Here is a 14475-nt window from a genome sequence, read left to right on the forward strand (position 1 = left end):
GAGAGCACCCAGTGCACTAGGAGAGAGGGACCGCAGACCCCCCCAAAAGTCCAGGTGGGAGTCGTCATTTCCTCGGTAGGCCAGGGCAAATGGCCTTTAGAGTGTAGCATTATGGAATGGAATGTAAACAAATAATGATAATACAAAATGACAGCTGCCTGGATCCCCCGGGTTCTGCAAAGTGGCATTAGGGCGGAGTATTGCGCGAAGTTGAATACTTTAGCTGGAAAGGAGAGAAGGAACTTTGGACAGAGCAAACAGCCTGGACAAAGGTGAGGGGGCCGGAGAAAATGAGACTGTTGGGAGGCAGCAAGGAGCTTCAGGGTTTCCAGAGCCTGCCCAGCTGCAAGGGGGAGAGCAACTGGAGAGGGGCTCCGAAGGCCGCTGGGGATTTGAAGCCCCTCGTGTCCTGCTGAGCACTGGCCTTGTGCTCAGGACAAACAGGAATCTTCCCCGGAAGACAATTCCGTGGACTCAGCCTCCATGCCCGAAGGGGCTTCCAGGTGTGGTAACAACCACTGGCATGGGTGCTGTGCTGGAACAGAAGGGAAGGAAGGCGGCAAACACCATGTTCTCAGAGCCAGAGGTGGAGAAGGACGTCCTATTCTGAGGGCCCTTACGTTTTCTCCTCACCTTGTTCTCTATCCGTTCCATGAGGACAAGGCCTGTGCCCTTTGTCATCATGCCCTATCTTCATTGTCGTCAGTGTCTGAGGAGTGAGGGAGATGACTCCTGGGCAAAGAAGAGAAGCAGGTGGAGAGGAAGCCAGGGCCCTCTGGAGTCCCGGATTTCATAGACCTGCGGTGTGGCCTCGGGCCACTCACTGCCCCTCTGGGCTTCAGTGTCCACACCGTAAACAAAGGCATCTGAGGAGATGTCCTGTGAGTTCTTTCTGGTTTGGACATTTTGCAGTGCCACTGTCTTTTCTGAGATTTCTCTCCTGTTTCTCCCTCGTGCTCCGTGAGTCCATGTTATGGCCAGGAGTGGCAGAGAACCACCTTCTCCTTCTCTGGGCTCGGCGGGAGACCAGGCACCTCATTAGCAGCTTTCTCCTTCTTCCCATGCTCGCCAGGCTATCCTGGTCTAAATGGCGTTCACTCCATCACAGTCCACGTCCTCAAGGTAGATGCCACATAGCGAACTGTAGACTCCCCTGCCTTGTTTTTAGTCCTTATTATCATGGAATTTAGTTCAAATGAACATGGTCTAGAAAATTGCTTACTTTTTTCGGGGTGGGGGTGGAGTTGAACACACAATTTATTTCTGTTTGCACACATACAGGAGAAAAATTCAGGAGCTAATAAAACCAATGATGCTGACTTGTGTATTAAAAAGTTGGCTTAATTGTTGTTAGCAGTTGTCTGTCTGAGCTTATAGCTGCCTGGTAAGAACAAAGGCCCAGGGAACATCATCTTCTAAAAGCTAATTATTATTTCCAAGATAAAAATTGTTCTGAAGATAGAGATGAGCTCATGCTTTCATACTCAGACATTTTTCTTCAGAGGCATGACATTGAGTCCAGGTAGAGAAAGACAGACACAGATTCTCTTACTAAACAATTAGCAAGCCAATAAATGATATTTATGTGTGGACAATCATGTATTTACTAATGAGAAAAGAACGATGGTACAGAAAGTCTACATTTCATTTGTAATCGGCCCTGGCATAGTGGTATCTTTGCTCTAGTTACTTTCTCGATAGGTTTCTTCAGACCAATAGTAATGCTGAATTCGTTGACCACACTGACAGAAAGAGGTACCTGATATAACAGAAGCTAGTCTAGGCTTTTAACTTTAAATAACTCTGAAGTGCTTAACACACATGTAAACATGTATTTATTAGCTGTGGGTTTTATATTTGTTAGTTTTTAATTAATGTTCATTGGGGTGACAATTGTTAGTAAAGTTAGATTTCAGGTGTACAATTCTGTATTACATCATCTATAAATCCCATTGTGTGTTCACCACCCAGAGTCAGTTCTCCTTCCATCACCATATATTTGATCCCCCTTACCCTCATCTCCCACCCCCCACCCCCTTACCCTCTGGTAACCACTAAACTATTGTCTGTGTCTATGAGTTTTTGTTTCTTCATTTGTTTGTCTTGTTATCTTGTTGTTTACAATTTTATATACCACATATCAGTGAAATCATATAGTTCTCGACTTTTTCCGTCTGACTTTTTTCATTCAGCATAATAATCTCATGATCCATCCATGTTGCTGCAAATGGCACTATTTCATCTTTTCTTATGGCAGATAATATTCCAGAAAATTGCTTCCTTCTGTAGCACTTGAGAGGGGGAATGAGGGAATGTGTGACCTCTCTGTGGCTCTTAGAGCCAGGTGAGGTGATGGAGAACGGGCCCGCTCATAGCTGCCAACCGCCCAAAAGCCCAAGAAGGCATCACTCCCTTAGGAAGTAATTACATGGTGCTTAGTATGCAGAACGAGTCACTGTAGGGACTGTTTTGTTCATCCATCCACAGCACCCAAATACTTGCTCAGTGAAATGCTTTGTGGTCAGTGCTATGAGGGACAGAAAAGAATTGTCATCAGTGGGGGAAAGTGAGCCACACTCTAGCAATGGTGCTGTGGCAGGGCACAGCAGCATGGAGCAGGCCTGGAAGGGGGGTTGGAGGTCAGAGCCGGAGACAGGAGGCTCAGCAGACACATCTGGAGGTCAGAGGTTCTCGGTCAGTTAACAAAATGCTGCTAGGGCCAGGGGCCAGCACATGCAAATGTCCACATCCCTGCTGTGTTACCCAGGCAAAAACAAAACAGCCATAACCCATTCCCCCCATACACACACACACATACACGCACCCCTCTGCAATAGAATCATGTTTGCAAAGGCCCAATAGTTTCAAGCACTAGTTCCAGAATTCCCTTGCAAATCCTTCCAGCTTTGTTGCAACAAGATTGATCAATTTTTAGAACAAACTGGTATTGATGGAGGCTTCTCCCGAAATCCGGTGTTTCCTGCCAACCTGGTTCTAGACAAAGGAGGCCTGCCACCCTGTAAATTGGCCCCTCACCTCTGGGGTACAGGGATTGCCATATCAGGCCGAGCTTTGAGGTCTGATGTACTTCGCAGAATTGAGGCTCCCGTCCCTCCCTCTCAGAATCTCTGACTGTGGCGACACCCTGTGGCATAATCTGGAATTGCACTCTGGTAGTAGAAGACCCTTCTTAGTGCCTGCTGGCCCTTCTGCCTTTTATTCTCTGTTGCTGTCTCTCTTCTGTTCTGCTTTTTCTCCTTTTTTTCCCCCGTAGACTCAGCTTTGCAGCTGGAGAGGCTGATTCGTTTGCCCCTGGGGAAGCACTTTATCAGGCCGGTCGCAATGTCTCAAGACACAGGAAATCCATGGTTTGGGTGATGGCCCTCATCAGCCTGATCCAGCTTTCTTCCTGTGTAAGTGGTAACAGAAAGAGCATGCTTTCAAAGCAAACCTCTTTTAACCCAGAAATGATAGGCAGTGGCAGTGCATGGGGCAGAAGGGAGCAGACTTGCCATGTTCCGACTGGATCTGCCAGGGGAGACTGGAGGCTGTTGAGACAGGCCCTGGTTCTTGGGGCAGAGGGAACGTGTTCAGTTTGCCCCCTGGAGCAGAGGGGCGTAGATACAGACAAAGGCTGGGTAACGGTCTGAGGCCTGCTCAGCCTGCTGGAGGGTGGGCCTGTGAAACGGGAGCCACACAGCCCTGGGTTTAAATCCTAGCTTTACCTCTTAATAGTCATCTGACTTTAGACAAATCACCCAGAACCTGTCTGTTCCCTCCTGTTTCTATTTTCTGGTACAATGTGGCTACAAGATGGGGCGGTAGGGGGGCGGGGGGGGTAGAATGTGTCCCATGACACACGTTTTTGTAAAAGCTGCTGTTTAGTGAGTGTTAGTCTGTGCTGTGCATAGTTCTGAGTTCCTTGTGAGTATCATTTCATCAAACCCTTGCAGCAGGTCCATGAAGGGACACAGTTGTTGCAGTGTTACAGGCCAGGCTTCTGAGCTGCACATAGGTTATGTGACCTGCAGGGTCACTCAGTCACAAAAGGCAGAGGCAGGTTCCAACCCCGGGTGCTCAGGTCAAACACTGCATGTGCCATGACGGCTGAGTGCTGCCTCACCTATCCTGGGGTTTGAGCTTTACTCCAAGGCTGGGGTTCTTGTTTGGGGGGATGATGAAATGAGGTCCCTTAATTCTCTTCCTCCTTCTCCTTGAGCTTCCTTTCCTTCTCCACCCTATGCCCACCTCATACTTCTCTGATTTATGGGCAGGGTTGAGAAAGAAGGAGAGATGTGCCTGTGCGCTTGAGTGAAGTTGGAGCTTGTCCTTAGAGGTCCTGGGGCTTCTCAGGGCCCACAGGGTGGCCTCTTACCCCCGAACAGGGATCCCTATGTTCAGCAGCCCTGAGGACTGGCAGAACACATAACCTTGTGATGTTCATGTCCTTAGACGTGCTTCTGAGCTAGGTGCAGGGGACCCAGACCTGGACAGACATAGTTCCAGCCCTCGAGCTGTTCCCGACCATCCAGGAGGCAGATGTGGGAGTCTCTGCCATGTCCCATGCCCAAGGATACAGGCAATAGTAGGGTCTGTGGTCAGGTGACTGCACTGGCTCACAGGGGACACGCATACCCTGCCAGGGAAAATGGGCCTGTGTTGGGGGGAGCAGCAGATACATTTGGGGGAGAAGGGGCACGCTTGTGGGCTGGACTAGGGAGTCAGGGAGCAGGGGTGAGGAGTGGTGGTGGGACACAGACCCCACCCCTGCAGGAGAGCACGGTGAGGGCAGAACGGTGGGGAAGGCTGAGAGGGCCCGAGTGCCTCCATTGTCCTACAGACCACACCAGGACAGCCGCCCCACAAACCTCGGCGCCCTGGCTCTGCACACCATCCACGCATCCCTGTGGGCACCAAGGGAGGACCCAGCCCACTGCGACACACTGCGATATGGAAGCAAGCATCTGCCTCACCACCTGCGTGAGCGTTCCTTTATCAGAGTCGTAGTTCAGGACTGGTTTTGTGTAGACATTCTGCTTGACCCCTCCCCACACCCTCCGCTCTGCCCTCTCCCCAGGCTGGGCCCAAGCCACCTGAGGCCACTTTGTGTCCCATCCTGGAGGACCTGCCTGTCTGTGATAGTACCACTTGTGTTAATGTTGGCCTCACTTGTCTTTGGATTGGAGGCAGGTGGGGATGGTGACAAGCAGAGAAGGAAAGACCATGTTTATTCAGTTTCCCGAGGCCAACATCTCCAAGTGTCATATTAAAAATCTAGAAATCCCTCAGAGTAATTAAAGACCTCCTTGAACTAGGGCTTTTGCACAGACATCACTGGGGTGGATCTGACTAGTTAGGCATCTCAGCCTTTGCAGATGTGCTCACCCCAGGGGCCTGTGCCCCTGTCCTGGTGGTCACTGTACTTCTAAAATGCTCTTTGGCAGTTAGGTAACTTGGTGCTTGAAGGACTTCTGCCCAGAGCTCCTCCTGGCTTCATCTGGATACCAGGAGATGGTTTTCCCTGAGATGTTTTCACGTCTGAGGTTGAGCCACTCCCCCATGGGTGGGGGTAGGATGGAAAAGGCTGATGGAGACACTGCTGGAGGAGGTTGTGCAAAAATGCTTGCCTGCTATTGACTGCTTGCCTTCAGTTATTTTTAATTTGTATATGTGTGTGTGTACTTTACTAACGCATCTTTCATTCCCATTTCTACCCCCCCTTCCCTTCCTGATTTAGGTTTCTGGAACTCCAGAGGCCCAGGCTCTGTAAGACGCTCCGGGTCCTTGCGTTTGCTTATCCTTACACCTGGGACTCCCTCCCCATCTTCTACAGGGTAAGGGCCCAGCTCCATCTCCTCTGCCTGTTGGCAACACCAGACAGTCAGCTGTTTCCTGAGCTCCTGGGGCCAAGAGCACCACACTGGTCACCACAGGACATATGGAAGTAGAGACCCAGGTGCCCCCTTACTGACATTTGCAGAGTAGATAGGAGACGGCGTGACACAGAGGCCTTGACAAGCCATTGGAGATGTGCTAGATGCTCAGGAGCAATCTTAGAGGACTGAGCAGAGGAGGCAGCCTGGGGTTTAGTAGAGTGACTAGGAGAGCAGGTTCTGAAGGCAAATTGCTAATATTTACTCACTACAAATCTTTGGGCAAGTTATCATCACTGTGCCTTGATTTTCCTCATGTGTAAAATGGGCACGATAATAACACCTCCTTTCATCAGGCTCTGGGAGGATTTCACATGAGATAATGTGTAAAGTACTGGCTGGTGGCAAGAATCCAAAATATGCATTATTAAATATACCATCAATTAACATTTTATTAGTAGGGAAGGAAAAGTATGACTGAAGTTCTTAAAAGAGTGATGGGAATTAGATGGAATACATGAAGGAAGAGGAGATAGGAGGAAAGACAGGAAGAGGGAAAGTCCATGTACTCCCAAATCTGATAGGCCTGAGTTCAAATCCTAGTACCATTGGTCACTGGCTATGTGGCCTTAGGCAATGCACATAACCTTTCTGAGTCTCAATTTCCTCGTCTGTAAATGGGACTAACGTCCCCTCCTTCACAGAAGAAGAGATTAATCAAAACAACACATCTGCTGGGCTCAGCAATGCCTGGCACATGGCCAGTGCCCAGTGAGTGGCATCTCCCCCCAGAGGCAGCCTATGGGTCTGATGCAGGAAGCAGAGATAGGGAGGGACAGAGGTGGCTTCCCCAGTGGGGCACTGAGCACATGCTCTGTGCTCTGCCCTTGTGGGTCCCGAGGGAGACCCAAAGATGGGGGTGCAGCCCATTCCCACCACTCCTTAATCAAGGACACAGAGCAGAGAGGACAAGCCAGTCCCACGTGCTACCAAACCATACAGCACAGGTTCTGTGTTACAATGAGTGCAGTGGGCAGTGGGGAGGGATCTAACCCTAAATGGAGTGGTGATGAGTGCACAAGTTCTGTAATCAGCCTGCCTGGACCCAGATTCTGAGTTCACTTCTAATTAGTGGTTTGCAAGTCACCCTCCAGCCCAGCTTTTTCATCTGCAAAATGGGGAAATTATGAAGGTGCCTATGAAATAATGCAAATAAAAGGCCTGGCCTTGTGACCTCTCAAGATTGTAGCTGCTGTCATTATTTGTAACAATAACACAAAAACTATTACCTCTGAAACAGACAGTATCATGGCCGTAATTAATACTTTTTGATGATTCAGAAGGCCTTTGAGGGATTTCTGGGCCTTAAAACCTTAATTAGGAGCATCAATTCAGGAGATGTGCTGGTTAGAAATGAGTTCAAGTATGAAATGATCACTGTTTACTATCCTTACACATTACCTCCAGAAAAAAGAGTGGGAATATATCTAATAGGATTTTTCTTTTCCTTTCCTTTTCTCTTCAGTGGTTTTGTTTTCCTTCCCTTCCTTTCTTTTTCCCTTCCTTCCTTCCTTTCCTCCTCTTTTTTCTTCTTCTAATTTTTTTTTTTGGAATTAAATAACCCAAAAGCCTCTCATGAGCATTTGGGGAATTAAAATACAATTGCTTTGGGTCTCAATTGATCCCAGTCAGAGTAGGAATTCTGCTCACACAGTCTCCGAATGTTCCCTTTCCAAGCCACAACCCTGAGGAGGTGGGGGCCTTGGCTTGCGGAGATTCCACATGTGTGCCAAGACGGCTGCCGGTAATGACAAGGAAGAAGGCCTCCTCTCAAGACCTGATGTTTCTTTTAAACACCCGCAGCTATTCCTGTTCCCAGGGGAGAGTGCGCAGAACGAAGCCTCCTTGTACCACCAGAAGCACATGCTCATGACTCTCCTGGCCTCTTTCTTCTACTCTGCGCACCTGCCCGAGCGCCTGGCCCCTGGGTGCTTCGACTACATTGGTGAGTGTGCAGTGGCCCTGCTGCCCTTGGCCGCCCACCTGGGAGGGCTCCCATCCCTGACGCCAGAGATGCAGTTGGAGAGGAGAGGCAGGGGCAGGGGCAGAGGCCGTTCTTCAGGAAGTTCTCCAAAGCAGGCCAAGGTTAGTTCACACAGGAGATGTATGTAGCCAGGGAGGGTGGGGGACAACGGAGAGCAGGAGGCCTAGGATTCTAAAGCATTACCGTGGGGTAGGAGGTGTGGGGCCAGGGGAGTGCCCTTATTACCTGGAACATGAAATCCCATTACTAAATGACCTTTGAGGGCAGCCCTGGAGAGGAAGAGGAAAGACAGGGTGCACGTGGCTCTGAAGGTCCCCCGTGGCAGGGATGAGCAGAGGAGGGGACCGTGTCTGCCTTTGTCTTGTTCAGGTGGGTGTAATGGGGCCAGGAGCCAGGGGAGAGCAGTGGTTTTCAGGTATGGTCTTCAGACCAGCAGCTTCAGCATTATCCGGGAATAGGCAGATTCTTGGGCCCCACCTCAGACATCCCAGACCAGAAACTTGCGGGGTTGGGCCCAGCATTCACTCAGAGGCTGTGTGATTCTCCAGGTGAGCCTGAGAGCACTAAGGTTAGAGAAGTGATGTGGACAGTTGGTGTCAGAGCCTCAGGGTTTACACCTGCTGGTAGAGAGGGCACCTTCCCTTTCAGTCTAGGGAAGTGGGGCAGGCCCTGCAAAACGTGTCTCCCCCACCCTGGCTCTGGGACTGGCTGGAGGAGGGACCCTTGGGACACTTCTGGTGAGGCTGGTATGTGCTTGGGATGAGAGCTCCTCAGATAAGCTATCATGGTGGTTCAAGGGCCATCCAGACCCCACGTGGTGGGCAGAACCTTGGTTCTCCTCATGCCCATTTTGTTCATGATTTTCTATCTCCTCCTGCCTAAGTTGTGTGGCCATTTGCTTTGTTCATTCTGATTACAGTTTCGTCTCCTTTACTTATTCTCTCCTGCTGGAGGGATTGCAAGCAAAATGCTTAGAGGGCAGAGGAGAGAGACAAGAGGGCCAGGGAAACGGTACCTGCCCATAGGAACCCGCAGACCACATCCATCTCCCCAACCCCAGACAGATGAAATAGAGGTGATTGTGGATGAAGTCTGGGGGCTACAGGAAAAATAGCAACTCCCTAGCTTCTTAATAATAACACTTTATTTTTTTACCTCTATCCTATCCTCTTGGGCCTAGAGATACAGAACAGAAATACACCCCTCTGAGTGGAAATTTTCCAGACAGCAGTTAATGACAGGTCATTAAGAAGAGGTTTGGAGAGTTCTCTGTCCTTAAATCACGGAGTCTGCCAGATGTAGGACTCCCTCTCCAGCAGCCCGAGTGGGAAGTGCTGGACGGATTTGGTTCACGTGGGCCCACAGGAAGCTCCTCCCTGTTCCTATCAGGCGGGATTGTAGAAACCACGCTTCCTGCTGCAGCCACATTTCAGAGCATATGTCCAGTGCTCATGCTTTAATGTCTCTTTATCTCCTGTCCTAATGGAGACAGGTTTGAGCCTCCTTTGGTGAGAGCCTCGTCACCTCTCTCTGTTTGGCCCTGTGTCCTTGGAGAGCGCAGCTCTCTGCTGGGTCAGACGCCACTTTGCTGCATCACACACAGATTTGGAAATAGTACACAGCCCATTAGTATGGTCTGAGGCAGGGGTGGCAACTTGCAGGACGCTGTCTTCCTGGGAGGACCCAGACCGTGGTGCCGGCCATTCCCTACCCTCAGGAACTCATCGGCCACCCATTGGAGAAGCCCCACCATTCCTACACTCTCATCCCGTACTCTGCTCGTGCCCAGCTATGCAGGTGGCCAGGCTGGTTCCTTCCTGGGATACATTTACTGAATACTTACTGGGATAAGTCCTGGGGCACAACACTGAACTCTTTTTTGTTTGTTTTTGTTTGTTTTGTTTTTTACTGAAGGAGAACCCTTATTTAACTCTTGTGTTGTATTAGTCTGCTAGGGCTGCCATAACAAAGAACCACAGACTGGATGGCTTAAACAACAGAAATGTATTTTCTCACTGTTCTGGAGGCTGGAAGTCTGAAATCCAGGTGCGCCAGTAGGGTTGGTTTCGTCTGAGTCCTCTCTCCTTGGCTTGCGGACAGACGTCTTCTCCGTCTCTTATCACGTGGTCTTCCCTCTGTGTATATACATGTCCGCGTCCTAATCTACTTTCTTATAAGGACACCGATCATATGGGCCCCACCATAGTGACCTCGTTTTAATTTAATCATCCCTTAAAGACCCCATCTCCAAGTATGGTCACATTCTGAGGTAAAAACAACAGAAATGTATTTTCTCACTGTTCTGGAGGCTGGAAGTCTGAAATCCAGGTGCGCCAGTAGGGTTGGTTTCGTCTGAGTCCTCTCTCCTTGGCTTGCGGACAGACGTCTTCTCCGTCTCTTATCACGTGGTCTTCCCTCTGTGTATGTACATGTCCGCGTCCTAATCTACTTTCTTATAAGGACACCGATCATATGGGCCCCACCATAGTGACCTCGTTTTAATTTAATCATCCCTTAAAGACCCCATCTCCAAGTATGGTCACATTCTGAGGTATAGGGATTAGTACTTCAACATATAAATTTGGAAGGGGAGACACAGTGCAGCCCATGACACATGTGGTCTTCTCATCTTACTCCTGGTTTCTGAGGTTGCCCCCCAAACCAGTCCCTGGCCCTGGGCAACGAACGGCCTCCTTTCCTCTCCAGCCAGCAAATGAGAATATACCTGCCCAGTTCCAGCACCCTCCTCTGAGCCCCCACCCTCTGTGGACGTGTACCCATGAGCTAGTGTCCTGCCCATCATAGGGAGGAAGAGCTCCTGGTCACGTCTGGAATTAACCAGCAGGAGAGAGAGGACCACCTTGTAAGTGGCCAACAGAGACTTTGTCTGGCTTCTCCTTTGGCACTGAAGTGAGAATCTGAGCTCGTCAGCACTGGCTCTGAAGAGATGGCCTTTGGCAGCACATGATGCCTAAGTTGTTCACGGGAAACGCAGGACTGGTGGATTTGGTTTGCCCTAATGGCCTTTTAATTTTTCGCACATTACATTTAAAAAAGAAATTTATTGAGCATATTTTACGTATCACATAATTCCCTAATTTCAATTATACAATTTAATGGTATTTTTAGCAGGTTTACCACGTTGTACATGGTTCATCGTAAAGGAGGTGTAGAACATTTTTATCACCTCAGTAAGATCCCTCGTGCCCATGTGCTATTCATCTCCGTTCCCACCCCCTGCCCAAGGCAACCGCTAATCTACGTTTTGCCTCTATAGATTTGCCTCTTCTGGACATATGAGATGAATGAAATTACACAGCCTGTGTCTCTCGTGTCTGGCGTCTTTCACTCAGCATGATGTTTACAGCACACCTGCTGTAGCGTGTGTCAGTAGTCATCCCTTTCTTCTTGCTGATCTCGGTGGCCTTTTGTGTGCTTGCTGTAGGTCACAGTCACCAGCTGTTCCATGTGTGTGTGATCCTGGCCACGCACTTGCAGATGGAAGCCATACTTCTGGACAAGAATCTGAGGAAGGAATGGATCCTGGCCAACTCCAGGACCCTGTCTTTCCCGCAGATAGCCGGAGCCATCCTTCTGTGTCTCCTCTTCAGCCTCAGCAACATAATTTATTTCTCAGCTGCTCTGTATCGGATTCCCGAGCCAGAATTACATAAAAAAGAAACATGATTCAGACCGTAAGCTTTTTGTGCCACATGTCACCACGAAGCTGTAACATCCTCCTCATCATAAGCTGGTGGCGTGGGACTAGTGTAGAGTGGCCTAAAATGTTCAGAATGATTGGTTCCTGGCATTTTTGAGTGGGTTCATATCAAGAAGGTGTTTAACTGGGGAAAATTCTCTGCATGTGCACTGATTCTGTACGTGTGGTTTTAAAAGGGGAGCGTGGGTTCAAGTAGGTCCTCGTTCAGGTAAATCATTACTATTTCCTTAAGTTTTAAATTTATTTAAAATGAGTTTTTCAATTCTATTTAAAGAGTTGGAGTAAGCTTTACTACCCTTGTAGTATTACTCTTTAAAAATGGAATTCGCTTCATTCAGTGAGTTTCACGTAGCAAAGCTTCTTCCAAGAGTTCCCACAGTGGAAGGAGAATGAGCCAGAAAGGTCAGTGGGGGGACCTGAGAAAGAGGAAGTTGGGTCTCTGGGAGCCCTGGGGACTGGGAACGCACTCCAGAATGAAGAGACCTGGTTTGGGCAGAGGTTGTGTTTCTTTTACCACCTAGTAAAGGAAATGAAAATAAAGAGTCCTCTTTTTCCCCAAGTCCATTCTGCTTCAAAGTGCAAATTGCCACGTCTTTGGGATTTGGATTTGGACTATGGATTTGGATTTTCTTAAACGTCCGCAGTCTCTGGCTGGGTACAATTTGTTCTATTTTGCTTTCTCTTCTTGTTGCCAGTGTGATGATGCAAAGTATTATGCAGGGCAGGTAAAATGTGTTACCCTGTGGGAGTTTGCCTAATTAATCCCTGTTGGTTGTGCTAAGTTGTCACCTTTAAATCAATGACAGCACTGCTTTTAGGGATGTCATACATTTGCTGTTGCTTCAGCATTGCAAATATGCTGCGAATTTTAGTATTCAAGTGCTGAGAGGATGTTAAAGACCTTGCCAAAGGATTGGTCAAATGTAGTGATTTTTCCAGCTTTCCTGTGAATCAGAAACACTTGGTGAGCTTGTGACAGATTCCCAGAGAAACCAGGAGATTGTGCTTCACTAGTATGAAAATGTAGGTTTCCTAGAGGAGATCGGCACTGCAGCAAGTCCCCATGTGATTCGAATGCAGAAGCGCCACAGGCCAAACTGGAAGAAATGCTGGTGTCAGGAATTCCAGAAGGCACTGGGCTTACCAGCTTTGTTTTCATTGATGCAATTTTCAGCAACTCACCACCTAAGGATGTGTCCCCTGCTCTCCATTCTGCATAGTACTAAAACACTGCGCATCTCCTCATCTGTTGCATTACTAATGAAAGTTTCAGTGTTTCTTGGTGTTTTCAGAGCGTACAGAAACGCTGATGCAAAACAGTTTTTAACAGAGGCCCATCAACCCCTGATCTGTACTTGCTAATGACTTAAGGGGCCATTCACAATGCAGTATCCTCTTTGCTGACTCAGGAACACCCCCATATCTTAGAATACTGCTTCTGTGGTGAACTGGCCCACACGCTTGAATGGCCTTACACATAGCTTGTCCAGTCCTCTGGGGACAAGGAACAATTTATATTGGATGACAGTGGTCAAGAAATATGATTTCATTCATTTTGTTATCTGTTTACTTCCTCTGGGGAAGGTAGACTGATAAAATTATATGGGTTGATACATTTTTGGTATATTGATTACCAAATTTAGGACACAGTAGTACGCTAATTACCAAATTAAGCTACATGACAAAATTTGTTCTTTAGCATCAATCTGATGTCATTAGTGGGATTGTACTCCAGCAGGGTCTGTGGGCTTCCATTTCATCTTACTGTAACTTCAATTTTATAGTGAAAAAAGGTACAATGTTTAAATACACTATTTTAGTAATGCCAAAGACATGAAGCCTTTCAAATACTCTTGTTTATAACAAAATAGTATTCTTCGATCAGCTCAGAAATAATTGGAAGATAATGTGTGATTCATTTGAAAGACTTTTAGATTATTTAATCTTTGGTGATGTTGCTTATTCATCATGCTTAATGAGGAAAATAAAATGTTGAGCCAACAAAAGAAGACCAGGTGTTTCATAGTGTTTTTATAAGCTTGGTAAACTTAGTCCCATTGTATGCTTTTGGACAGCATTACAAATTAAAATTTTATAATAGTGTGCAGGACACTGATTAGGAAGTTTCTAATGTGGAGTGAAAATAGGTTCTAATATATCGATTATCATTAAATATTAAGTCTGATGTGGATATAGTTTTGCCCAAGTCATCCCAGAAAGTCAAAAAGGTTGGCAGGGAGTCAGTTGAAGATTTTCAATGTAGTTCTCAAAAAAATGTCAATATCTCAATACACTTTAGAGATGTGCCATATTCCTATTGGTGGCAATTGGTCACCCTGGCACTGTCTCAAAAGGGATTATGTAGGGGCAGTAGACTCCTAATGGGATATCACTCCGCCTGCTTGAGAACACTACTCTAAAATTTACCAGATGTTATAGTTGTGATAAAACTTGAATGTGTTTGAATGAGGCAATTTAGTCAACTGTATCTCCCTTTACTCATTGTAGTGTTTTCCGCTGCTCAGTTTTCAGAGACTAACTCTCCACCTTTCTAAAGATATGTCATTGTTTTTTTGTTTTTTTTTGTTGTTGTTGTTGTAGAGCCCACTGGCCCATGTGGGAATCGAACCGGCAGCCTTCGGAGTTAGGAGCACGGAGCTCTAACCACTTGCGCCACCAGGCCAGCCCAAAGATATGTCATTGTTGATTAGAATTAGAAGTGGGAAGTTTCTAAGCCTTTTGAGTACAAAGTGATTTAAATATTTGGTCTGCTGCAATCTTTCTCAAAGTAGTAGAACGCTGCTCATCTGAGAGGCTCTGAGGAAGGCAGGTGGAGT

At 47.6% G+C, this 14475-nt stretch overlaps 1 protein-coding gene across 3 annotated transcripts in view; it reads left to right on the forward strand.

Annotated features, from left to right (window-relative positions):
- The window catches only part of PAQR5 (progestin and adipoQ receptor family member 5), a 70183-nt gene extending 55708 nt beyond the window's left edge, over positions 1-14475 (forward strand). For all 3 annotated transcript variants that reach the window (XM_081048522.1, XM_081048521.1, XM_081048520.1), the window contains exons 6-8: positions 5738-5834; positions 7737-7878; positions 11363-14475. In XM_081048522.1, the coding sequence (XP_080904648.1) occupies positions 5738-5834; positions 7737-7878; positions 11363-11604 (481 nt within the window). In that variant the 3' untranslated portion in view covers positions 11605-14475. The remainder of the gene's footprint in view (positions 1-5737; positions 5835-7736; positions 7879-11362) is intronic.

This window comes from Rhinolophus hipposideros, assembly GCF_964194185.1.
Source record: "Rhinolophus hipposideros genome assembly, chromosome: 5".
Taxonomy (NCBI): domain Eukaryota; kingdom Metazoa; phylum Chordata; class Mammalia; order Chiroptera; family Rhinolophidae; genus Rhinolophus; species Rhinolophus hipposideros.